At 39.5% G+C, this 13,163-nt stretch overlaps 1 protein-coding gene across 1 annotated transcript; it reads left to right on the plus strand.

The window, feature by feature from the left end:
- The first annotated feature begins 866 nt into the window (after positions 1-866).
- LOC117282760 (UDP-glucuronosyltransferase 2C1-like) lies at positions 867-7,959 on the plus strand. Its single transcript, XM_033753686.1, has 6 exons — positions 867-2,290; positions 2,818-3,134; positions 4,030-4,619; positions 5,740-5,962; positions 6,239-6,458; positions 6,839-7,959. Exons 2-6 carry the CDS (start codon positions 2,873-2,875, stop codon positions 7,125-7,127), a joined length of 1,584 nt encoding a protein of 527 aa, XP_033609577.1. The 5' UTR covers positions 867-2,290; positions 2,818-2,872; the 3' UTR covers positions 7,128-7,959.
- The last annotated feature ends 5,204 nt before the right edge of the window (positions 7,960-13,163 follow it).

Consider the following 13,163-nt stretch of genomic DNA (forward strand, 5'->3'; position numbering starts at 1 on the left):
ATTTGGTTTCCAGTTTCAAGACTATTTTTTAATGCTAGTGCGGTGGGACTAAGTCCCTTGTACTGCGGCCACTTCTGGTCTATTGTACCAGCCCCAGATAATAGGTGAGGGTGATTGTGGAGCAATTGGTTGAATGAAGATTGGCAGGGGAAACCGAAGTACTCGGAGCAAACCTGCACCAGCGCCACTTTGTCCACCATAAATCCCACTTGACCAGAACGCGGTGGGAACCTAGCGACTAACCGCTTGAGCTATGGCGCGGCAGTTATAAGACTAAAGGAGTAAGATGTCAGAAGGCTCTAACCCTCAATGGATTCCTAAGCTTTTAATGATTTAAAAGAGCATCTGATATAGCTCGTTCAGTTTTTATACGGTAGATTGTACTGTAGTGAATGATGTCCTGTGTATTGTGTCGCCTCCATGTAAATTATTAGGTGTGTAATCTTTCTCTGTAGTGTTGTAGTGTGTCCACTTTTAATCGAGTTCCGAATGCCCTCCAATGTTCACGGCTGTTGATAATCTATCTCCTCGCATATTTGCAGTGATGTACTGTACGTTTCTCGTGTTAAGTAAACAGGCAATTTGAGTAGTGAATATATTGTCATAATGCTTCATGAAAGTAAAAGTGAATAGTAAAGACATCCCTGTAACGGGCCGTGAAGGCTCAAGGGTTGTGAGATGTTGAGGCTCCCACGTTTTCTAGACAATCGGCTCACAGATGGCGGTGAAGTTGTGAGCCTTACACGTCGGCCGCTCTTTACCCCCAGGAATATTCCTGGTACTTATTTCTGTTAGAGGCTGAGTCGATCCAAGGGCAATAGCGCGGCTGGAATAATTAGGTCGTCAATTGAAAGAATTCACCTCATCGGGATTCAATCCCGCTACCTCCGGCTTGTAGCATAGTGCCCGAACTAACTGCGCTACCGCGTGCCCTCAAGGCCTCATGAAGCCTCTGCAACGTTTCGCCGATTCATGTGATTTGCATTGATTCGCATTTTTGTAGAGTTGTTCTTTTGTTATTGAAGTTATGTTTGCGTGTACCATTTAATTGTTCGATTTCCAGTTATTTATATTCTTATATCTTGTTTTTCTTTTTCTGTTTGTGAATTGACTTTATTTTTCGTCGATTGGTACGATTTATATTGAGATATACTTAGGCGTTTTGTTCCCTTGGCTTGGAGTTTCTGTTGGAGCCATGGTCCGATGTTCATCCAGTCAGCGTGGTTTACCTTTTTTAACATTCCTTTTGTCGTCTTTTAATTGTAATTTGGGGTCTGTTTGATTTATATGCTTTACTACCAACGGCCTTTTCAGTGTTTCAACGTTTTCTGATAACTCTAATCTTCGGTTACCCCATTTAACGGTGGAGAAAGAAATCCCTATTGTTTTGGTTCCAGCTGTATTTTCTGGCTGCTATTTTGTTCGCCATAAAAATGACCGCACGAGGAATATCGCTGAAGTAGCTTGCCTCTGCGTCACATGTCCAGTCAGTGCAAGTCTCAGACTTGTAGAGTTTTCAGCGTGGACGATAATGCGTGACACAGAATTTGCAAACTTCAGAGATAGTCTTCAGTATAAACGTTAAGATCTCCTGTCGCATTAAAAGTACTGAAGGAAAACTCAGTTCTTATGAAATTAGTCAACAAGATTGTAGTAACATAGAAGAATATACAGAACTATAAGGCTTATTTTGGAATTTATCCATCGTCTGGTATATATAAGAAGGTGTAATATTGTTTTTTCCCCCCGTTTGGCACTACTGCCCCAGTTTGGGTATTGTTCTGCTTCCATCTGATAATGGTTAAGCTAGAATGTACAATAAATCACGCATTATGTTGACATTTCAATGTTTCTGATAAATTTTTAAATGTAAGTATGCCATGAATTTCAAAAGTTGATAAGCAGGGCAAAAACACACAATATAATATTTAGAAGTACTGCCTCTTGTTCAGCCTTCTGTTGTTTTCTTTCCGTGAAGCTTGCCTAGTTCATGATTCGTGAAGCCGCTTATATAGTGAATTACAACAGAGCAGTGACTACAAGTAACGGAAATAATAACGCAGTCACAGAATCCGATATCGGTCATACTATTTTGCAGTTTGTCTCCTTCGTTTTCCTGTAAAGTTATCACAAAAATCACAAACGTTGTAAATTATTAGATTTAAGAACATTGTCATCTGTTATAAGATCCCGTATAAGTTGCTTAAAGTTTCCTGAGATTCGGAAGAAGGTAATTCTACCATTGTCAAGCTCAAGGAGTAAGCCAAACAAGCAGCCAGCAAGTTGCAAGGTAAATTACCTACCCATACACAGTAGTACAAAATGACATAATTCAGAACAACGTAATATGAATGAATATAAACTTCCTTATTATTATTTATTTAACATACTTGTCTCTTATTTTCGGGATTAACCTAAATCTATTTGTTATTAGCCGATCGGGGCCTCATGCATACATGTAATAAGAAAATGCAGTACCATTACAAGTTACATTGTTGGTCTTTATAATATACGTTTAAGTAGTGGAACTGCAAGAAAATAAACTAATCTATTAAAATGTAAAACCACTACTTTTTGTTCATTTGTAATACATTTTTATTTATAGTGGGGTTGGACGGAGTCCCTTCTACTGCGGCCACTTTGGCCTATTGTACCAGCCCCAGGGGATAGGTGAGGGTGATTGTGGAACAGTTGGTGGGACTAGTCCCACCCCACTAGCAATAAAAACAATAAAGTTCTCACAGCTGTGAGTACGAACAGTTCTGTGTTCTGAGATATAACTTCCACTTACACTTCTTTCTCTTTCTGCCACTGCAGTGAGGATAATCGCGTCTCCGACCGCAGGAAGATAATATCTGGAGAGCCATTATTCATGATGCTGGCTCGGCAATCGAAACTGAATATGTTCATGGTACTTTTGTCATATCTGTATGCCACCGATGGCGCAAGAATCCTGGGAATATTTCCCATGCCGGCTAAGAGTCACATGATCGTACACTCAGCGCTAATGAAGGAGCTGGCCCGTAGAGGTCATGAGGTTACGGTCTTTAGCCCATTTCCAGAGAAATTTCCTATCCCAAATTTTACCGACATCGAATTCAAGTTGTCATACTCTGAACTCTTACAGGTTTCGGGTAAGTAAAATATACAGTTTCATGTAAGTGTACATAGGAGAATGCTAAGGCGTCATCTTTAACACCCTATTAATATTTGATGAAAGCAGTCTTCTGGGATGTGGCGCCGTGTAGATATATTGTTAATCGATGTTTTGGAGGAACGTATCGCTTCCATGTTCAGGGTAGAAGACAAGAAGAAATCCGCGAGGGAACCAGCGTGAGCAGGGTGAATAAGTCAATATTTGCGTGAGTTTCTTTTCAATCAAAGCGGCTAAATTTTTAGTTCTAACATTCCTAAATCCTATGCTGTATCTCTTTCTAACGGGTAGCAAATTTGAAAATGTTTCGACTTAAAAGAATAAGCACGTACAGGGACTGAAGACTGCATTTGTCTCCCTTCTGGCGGGAGCTAAATGAACTTAACAAAATTTTATAGATATGTTCATTGAAACAGTGACCAGATATACATGATTTGAACGACCATCATAAGAAAAATTATTATACAGGGATATTCATAAGTCCACGAAACATTTTGAAAATGTACAATAAATAAATTACGCAGTGGATACCAAATTTTATTATACTGAAATACAGATAAATTCACCAAAGTTTTTTTTCTACGTAATTCACAGTTGCTCAACGTGTTCAAATTTGCTTATACGGCAGACATCTATGCGATAATCCGTTTCTTCCCACACCCGTGTCTGCATATCACGGTTGTCCAGAGCCCCACCAGCGGTGATACGGTTGCGAAGATCCCCGAGATTAGCAGTTGGAGAGATTCATTCTCTATCGGCGTAAGAATTACCGCGATCCGATGCATAGTTTATTTGTTGTGTATTTTTAAAATGTTTCACGGACTTATGAATAACCGTGAATATTGAACCGTAGAATGTATGTTGAATGCTTACAGTTCCAGGCATGTTGGATATGTTCAACATGGACAAGTTATGGTTCTTCCAAACAGAGAAGATATTTTGGGATATTGGAATCGGACTTTGCAACATATTTTTGCAAGACGACGCAATTCAGAGGCTTCTCTTCTCTAGCAAAGAAGAATTTGACCTTCTCATTACCAGCGCCTTTACGTATGATTGTGTTTTTGGCATGGGTTATAAGCTAAATATACCAATAGTTAAAATATGTCCATTTGGGGGAAGAGAATGGATGGACGAATGGTTTGCAAATCCGAGTCCATATGCCTACGTCCCTGAAATACTCCAGGAACACAGTGAAAGAATGAATTTGTGGCAGCGAATTCATAACACTCTTACAGAAATACACGCAAAATTGGGAAGAATATTTTATGTCATACCGCAACACGATGCTATTTTAAGAAAACATCTGCATAGCAACGACATTCCATCAATTTGGGAGCTGCAAAAGTCAACAGCCCTTATCCTGTTTAACAACCATTTCAGCACTAGCTACCCAAGACCTTTGATGCCCAATATGGTGGAGGTTGGGGGAATGCATATCTCTCCCCCGAAAAAATTGTGCGCTGTAAGTAGAAATGCCATACAATATACAGAGACACTGAACACATTTTAACTCATTTTCCACAGACCGTGTTAGCAAAAGAATTAATGGTTATGACGGTTGTGCAAGAAATATGTGAAAAGTTGCGCATGAAGACATACTGTGCGTGTGAACACGAAGACGTGATTGTAAAATGCTGAAGGGATTATTTTCCTTAGAGTATAGTTTCATGAACAATGCCGTCTTGTGGGATGTGGTACATGTAGATTTTGTGTGACGCGACGTTTCGGATGAACATATCACTTCCATATTCATGGTAGAAAAATCTGCGAGCGAGCCACTTGATCACGCTGTTTTCTCGCTCGCTGATTTTTCTACCCTGAAGGTGGAGGCGATATTTTCCTCCGAAACATCTTTTCATACAAGCTCCACACGGCACCACATCCACAGAAGACAGCATTCTTCATAGTCACCGCTATGAAACCTCAAATCTTACAGAGTATAAATTCCATTTGAGTTGCAGAAAGTCGTAGGGTTGAATTGAACCACAGTTTAACATAAACGAATCTTTGGCAGGGTCGTTTAAAATTCATGATTGGTTGATTATATAATGATGTCCCTTCTGAAGCAGCTGTAGGTAAGAAAGTTGATGTATCTCTGAAATCCTTCTGCAAAGTTATGTTGACAAATCTAGTTCTAGGAAATAATTTTAATTAACTGAACATTCGAATCAGTCTCATAAAATTTGTCTTAACTAAGTAGGCGATAACTTTTTGAATTGTCAACTGTTCATCTCCAAGAAATGACCAGACAAAAATAATCATAATTATTTTAACATCACCAAGTCCGCGATATAGGCATGATGTCGCCAATTTCGTTAATATTAGTGAGAGGCTGCCTTTCTTTCGTTTAATTTAGTGCTATTTTGTATTCTTTGAACGTCATACTTTGAAGAAGGTGGTTGATTTACATCTTTGTTTTCAACTAATTAGTGGGGGCTCGTCGTGTTTTTCACACGATAATACTTTCTCCTGATATATGAAACTTGCGCGGTGTGTTCATTGATTCCTGAAACATTCTTAAGAATAAATTTCCATTTATGAATTCTGAGCAAGGAGACTTAATGGAATGTGAATATTCACAGGACCTTCAAAGATATCTAGACGAGTCATCAGACGGTGTGATTTTCTTTAGTATGGGATCCAATTTACGTAGCTCTAATATGAAAAACGCGACGAGAAATGCTTTGCTCCAAGCGTTCTCTAAACTGAAGCAGAAGGTACTGTGGAAGTGGGAGACGGAGTCGTTACCAGGGAAACCCAACAATGTCAAACTTGGAAAGTGGCTGCCACAATCCGACATTTTAGGTAAGTTTCCACGATTTATTATGAACTAGCGTCCACTTAAGTTAAATTTGAAATGCCTACTTCAGAACATTTGTATGCTCTTGTCTTATTTTGTCTTTGCCTGCTGTTAATGGTGTTATTAATGTAAGAAAATTCGTGCTTCTCTCTCTGATTAAGATTACCAGACGCGATATTAGACACTCGCTGGGGAATCAGTTAATTCCTAATTATCGGTTTAAGTAAGATTGCCGAAAATTTATGGAAGTGTATAAAATTTCAACACGTTTCTTTACGTAGCGCATCCGAATGTGCGACTCTTCATGACGCATGGCGGGTTGCTGAGTACTCAGGAAGCAGTTGTTCGAGGTATACCAATTGTGGGGATACCAATATATGGGGACCAGGGTTACAACTTGGCCAAGATCGTTTCTGCTGGTATAGGAATAAAATTGGACGTTGGAAATATCACGACTGACTCTGTGTTGTGGGCAGTAAATGAAGTGTTGAACAATCCAAGGTAAGATAATTGTAACTATATGAAACGTAAACCTGGAAATTTTTATTTTATGACAAATGTGGCAAAAGAAACAAACTTACTTAGGTTTAAATGAGTAATTTGCTAAATGCCAAAAATATTTCTTTATAATATAACGTTTATTTTTAAGAGAAACAAACTTCATCGACGAATCAGTTGCAGCGGTAATTCCGCCAATTTGGTGAAGGTATCTACGGCTCTATGACTCATTGTAGAAATATGATACATTTCAAATTTACGAAATAAATTTGTACTGACAGTAAATGCAGAGACTGAACTTAGCATGAAAGAAGACATATTGAATATGAAGGTCAAATTCCCACATTCCACAACATCCCACAAAGTCATGTATAATGTTACAGATACCGTGAAAACATGCAACGTCTGTCCCGAATCTACCGGGACCAGCCACTCACACCACTGGAGCAGGCCGCGTTCTGGACGGAGTACGTGATCAGACACAAGGGAGCTCCTCACATGCGCTCCGCTGCACTCGACCTCACCTGGTACCAGTACTTCCTGCTAGATGTCATCGCTGTGTTGACGCTAGCTGTAGGATCGATTGTTTTCTTAGTGTTTTTGATACTCAGGAAGTTGCTGGGGAAAATGTGCGGTGGCTCCAAACGGGATGTTATTAAAAAGACGAACTAATGTAATCTTGTACTGCCATTATTCATATTTTTGTTATTACTATTATTATTGTATTTGACTTTGAAACCATTTTAGTTAGTTCTTTTTTCTGCATGGATGTGTTTTGTATTTGCAACGCAAATGATAAACTGTAATTTTAAATTAAGGGTGCCTCAGTGAAAACATTACCACTCACAACACTGTACGACTTCCAAAAGTATGTAAATTTGATATAATGAATACTTAAACATTATACAATATTATGAAGGATCTAAAATGATTGTGTCTTCCTTAACATTCAATTTATGTAGCCCCGAAAGTGTTGTTCTTTTAAATCAGTTAGTTGCGTCGATATCTTGTCATATATTTTCGCATCCTCAGGTTCTTCCCATTTTCGTAAACGTTTCGCAGACTTGGCTCTTCGTTGTGGTTTTAGAAATGTCGACCTTCCACTAGAATGTGTACACTTCTCCGTGCGGTATTCACTTGTGGCAACATGACTGATGTGGGTGCCTGGCACGACAATCAGTGACTCTGCTGTAGTCTGTATCCAGTTGTGTTTTACTTGTTGAATTCCTCTCCTGCATTTAATGGCTAATGCCATTAAGATGGAATTGTTTTGCTTCGTAATTTCGGAGGGCTGCAATTATTAGATTACGAGATGTGAGGTTCTCACAGCGGTTGGAATGTAGAAGATTTCCTGTAGTTGTATAGACACGTGCGTCTTCATCCTTGAAGATGGAGGCAGTAGTTTCCTCCAACAATTTGGTTTCCAGTTTCAAGACTATTTTTTAATGCTAGTGCGGTGGGACTAAGTCCCTTGTACTGCGGCCACTTCTGGTCTATTGTACCAGCCCCAGATAATAGGTGAGGGTGATTGTGGAGCAATTGGTTGAATGAAGATTGGCAGGGGAAACCGAAGTACTCGGAGCAAACCTGCACCAGCGCCACTTTGTCCACCATAAATCCCACTTGACCAGAACGCGGTGGGAACCTAGCGACTAACCGCTTGAGCTATGGCGCGGCAGTTATAAGACTAAAGGAGTAAGATGTCAGAAGGCTCTAACCCTCAATGGATTCCTAAGCTTTTAATGATTTAAAAGAGCATCTGATATAGCTCGTTCAGTTTTTATACGGTAGATTGTACTGTAGTGAATGATGTCCTGTGTATTGTGTCGCCTCCATGTAAATTATTAGGTGTGTAATCTTTCTCTGTAGTGTTGTAGTGTGTCCACTTTTAATCGAGTTCCGAATGCCCTCCAATGTTCACGGCTGTTGATAATCTATCTCCTCGCATATTTGCAGTGATGTACTGTACGTTTCTCGTGTTAAGTAAACAGGCAATTTGAGTAGTGAATATATTGTCATAATGCTTCATGAAAGTAAAAGTGAATAGTAAAGACATCCCTGTAACGGGCCGTGAAGGCTCAAGGGTTGTGAGATGTTGAGGCTCCCACGTTTTCTAGACAATCGGCTCACAGATGGCGGTGAAGTTGTGAGCCTTACACGTCGGCCGCTCTTTACCCCCAGGAATATTCCTGGTACTTATTTCTGTTAGAGGCTGAGTCGATCCAAGGGCAATAGCGCGGCTGGAATAATTAGGTCGTCAATTGAAAGAATTCACCTCATCGGGATTCAATCCCGCTACCTCCGGCTTGTAGCATAGTGCCCGAACTAACTGCGCTACCGCGTGCCCTCAAGGCCTCATGAAGCCTCTGCAACGTTTCGCCGATTCATGTGATTTGCATTGATTCGCATTTTTGTAGAGTTGTTCTTTTGTTATTGAAGTTATGTTTGCGTGTACCATTTAATTGTTCGATTTCCAGTTATTTATATTCTTATATCTTGTTTTTCTTTTTCTGTTTGTGAATTGACTTTATTTTTCGTCGATTGGTACGATTTATATTGAGATATACTTAGGCGTTTTGTTCCCTTGGCTTGGAGTTTCTGTTGGAGCCATGGTCCGATGTTCATCCAGTCAGCGTGGTTTACCTTTTTTAACATTCCTTTTGTCGTCTTTTAATTGTAATTTGGGGTCTGTTTGATTTATATGCTTTACTACCAACGGCCTTTTCAGTGTTTCAACGTTTTCTGATAACTCTAATCTTCGGTTACCCCATTTAACGGTGGAGAAAGAAATCCCTATTGTTTTGGTTCCAGCTGTATTTTCTGGCTGCTATTTTGTTCGCCATAAAAATGACCGCACGAGGAATATCGCTGAAGTAGCTTGCCTCTGCGTCACATGTCCAGTCAGTGCAAGTCTCAGACTTGTAGAGTTTTCAGCGTGGACGATAATGCGTGACACAGAATTTGCAAACTTCAGAGATAGTCTTCAGTATAAACGTTAAGATCTCCTGTCGCATTAAAAGTACTGAAGGAAAACTCAGTTCTTATGAAATTAGTCAACAAGATTGTAGTAACATAGAAGAATATACAGAACTATAAGGCTTATTTTGGAATTTATCCATCGTCTGGTATATATAAGAAGGTGTAATATTGTTTTTTCCCCCCGTTTGGCACTACTGCCCCAGTTTGGGTATTGTTCTGCTTCCATCTGATAATGGTTAAGCTAGAATGTACAATAAATCACGCATTATGTTGACATTTCAATGTTTCTGATAAATTTTTAAATGTAAGTATGCCATGAATTTCAAAAGTTGATAAGCAGGGCAAAAACACACAATATAATATTTAGAAGTACTGCCTCTTGTTCAGCCTTCTGTTGTTTTCTTTCCGTGAAGCTTGCCTAGTTCATGATTCGTGAAGCCGCTTATATAGTGAATTACAACAGAGCAGTGACTACAAGTAACGGAAATAATAACGCAGTCACAGAATCCGATATCGGTCATACTATTTTGCAGTTTGTCTCCTTCGTTTTCCTGTAAAGTTATCACAAAAATCACAAACGTTGTAAATTATTAGATTTAAGAACATTGTCATCTGTTATAAGATCCCGTATAAGTTGCTTAAAGTTTCCTGAGATTCGGAAGAAGGTAATTCTACCATTGTCAAGCTCAAGGAGTAAGCCAAACAAGCAGCCAGCAAGTTGCAAGGTAAATTACCTACCCATACACAGTAGTACAAAATGACATAATTCAGAACAACGTAATATGAATGAATATAAACTTCCTTATTATTATTTATTTAACATACTTGTCTCTTATTTTCGGGATTAACCTAAATCTATTTGTTATTAGCCGATCGGGGCCTCATGCATACATGTAATAAGAAAATGCAGTACCATTACAAGTTACATTGTTGGTCTTTATAATATACGTTTAAGTAGTGGAACTGCAAGAAAATAAACTAATCTATTAAAATGTAAAACCACTACTTTTTGTTCATTTGTAATACATTTTTATTTATAGTGGGGTTGGACGGAGTCCCTTCTACTGCGGCCACTTTGGCCTATTGTACCAGCCCCAGGGGATAGGTGAGGGTGNAAGTTATTTATATTCTTATATCTTGTTTTTCTTTTTCTGTTTCGTCGATTGGTACGATTTATATTGAGATATACTTAGGTGTTTTGTTCCCTTGGCTTGGAGTTTCTGTTGGAGCCATGGTCCGATGTTCATCCAGTCAGCGTGGTTTACCTTTTTTAACATTCCTTTTGTCGTCTTTTAATTGTAATTTGGGGTCTGTTTGATTTATGTGCTCTACTACCAACGGCCTTTTCAGTGTTTTAACGTCGTTTAACCTCGGTGTCCCCATTTAACATTGGAGAAAGGAATCCCTATTGTTCTGGTTCGAGCTGTATATTCTTGCTGCTATTTTGTTCCCCATAAAAATGGCCGCACGAGGAATAACACTGAAGTAGCCTGCCTCTGCGTCACATGTCGAGTCAGTGCAAGCCTCAGACTTGTAGAGTTTTCTGCGTGGACGTTAATGCGTGACACAGAACTTGCAAACTGCAGAGATAGTCATTACTATAAACGTTAAGATCTCTTGTCGCAATGAAAGTAGTGAAGGAAAACGCAGTTCTTATGGAATTAGTCAACAAGATTTTAGTAACATAGAAGACTATACAGAACTATAAGGCGTATTTTGGACTTTATCCATCGTCTGGTATATATAAGACAAAAAACCACAACGTTTCGGAGACTGGATCTGTCTCATTCCACAGGTGGACGGGGCAGGGTAGACCTACTCTGTTGGGCCCGTTAGAAAGAGCTAGTCTCAATCATTGGACTTATATATACCAGACGATGGATAAAGTGCAAAATAGCCTGACAGTTCTCTACAGCATACGCCATCGTCAGAATCCTTTCAAGTTTATAAAAGACTGTTTTGTATAAATTCTGATGCGCTGATTCCAAGTCTGAACACAACAAATTTTCATCACGTCACAGTTTTATGTATGAATTATAAATCTAAATGGAGCACGCGATAGCGTTGTTCTTGAGGCATCATGCTACAAGCCACAAAGTCTCCGTTTCGATTCCCGATGACGTCATTGGATTCTTCAATTGACCAAATCCTTCCAGCCGCAGTATGGCCCTGGCATCGATTCAGCCTCTAACAGAAATGAGTACCAGGAATCTTCCTTGGGATAAAGGGCTTATGACCGGTGCGTAATGCTGACAACCTCATCGCCATCTATGAGCCGATTTTCTAGAAAATGTGGGAGTCGATGTCTCAGAACCCTCTGTCCCTCCACGGCCTGTTACAGAGATTGTAAACCTAAGTTGCTCATCCCTCTTCACTTTCGTGGTTTTCCCTTAGTGTCCTTGCAATTTTTATGAAATAGAAGTGAAAGAATTATTTTTTGACGACTACAAATGTATATTATCTCTTAAAATATTTGTGTACATTTGTAGGCTGTGTGATGCATACTAAATAAACGGAAAATAAGGAAAAACTCTACATAATACACATTTTTTCCTTATTAGTCAACAGTTTACTTAGAATGTTTTCGAAATTAGTGATATTTGTTTCGCTGTGAAATGATAACCAGACAACGAAGAGCGCGGTCTTCTGGTAGAGGACACTGTTTAGTACAGCAGGATGCGACCAACGTTTCGGAGCAACGTAATGCTTCCATCTTTATGGTCAAATAGTAAACATGAAGTTAAAGTTATTCCTGTGCTTAAGTAATTAAGCAGCACGCCATTAAGACGTAGGGGGAAATAGATGTATAGATCCACATTTTCTTGACTTCAGAACAAGTTGGGGGTCAGTGGTCAACTTCACGCCCCGACCGCTCTACCCCTGAGGAAATAGCCCCCGGTACCGTTTGGATAGGAGACTGGATGGGCCCCAGGGCCGGTCTGGATGACATTGAGAGGACAACAATTATCTTCAGACTGTGTTCTTTACTTTTTAAAGGAAAATAAAATGTTGCTGGACATATGCCAGATTACAAGGCTTCGAGTGAGTGGAATCGCATAGCAGTAAAAGTGATACTGATTGTAGCTGATCGTGTAAAAATGAGCGTTCAATAAATATTCGCTAAATCCGAGACCCACGTGAAGTTATTTGTCGCGCTGCATGGGCAAAACGCGACTATATATACAGGGTGATTCAGAAAGATGGACACACTTTCAATTGGCTATATTTCCTGAATTATATGTTCCATTTGAATTCTGTAAATTACATTTGATTATACATACATGGAAGTTTATATATGTTCAATGTGCCCCCCTCTGGCTGCACGGTTAACATCTAGACGGTAGCTGAATTCATCCACACTCGATGACAAATATCTTGCATCACTGAGTTCACCGCAGCTGTGATACGGCTTCTTAGGTCATTCAAATTTGTGGGAAGAGGTGGTACGTAAAACTGCATCTTTCACGAATCCCCACAGGAAAAAGTCGGAGGGTGTGAGATGCACACTGCACTGCAGTCACAGACTCACTTTTACTGAAGTCATGAATGCAAAAATTCTTGTGTTGCATAGTAGCCATCTCGCTTACAACTGACGCGGTGCTGGAGTGCTCTAGCAGTAGTATTAGAAACTTTACAACATCCTCTTTCAAATGTACTTTACAGAATTCAAATGCAACATATAATTCAGGAAATATAGCCAATTGAAATTGTGTCCATCTTTCTGAATCA

Source organism: Cryptotermes secundus, unplaced genomic scaffold (assembly GCF_002891405.2).
Source record: "Cryptotermes secundus unplaced genomic scaffold, Csec_1.0 scaffold594, whole genome shotgun sequence".
Taxonomy (NCBI): domain Eukaryota; kingdom Metazoa; phylum Arthropoda; class Insecta; order Blattodea; family Kalotermitidae; genus Cryptotermes; species Cryptotermes secundus.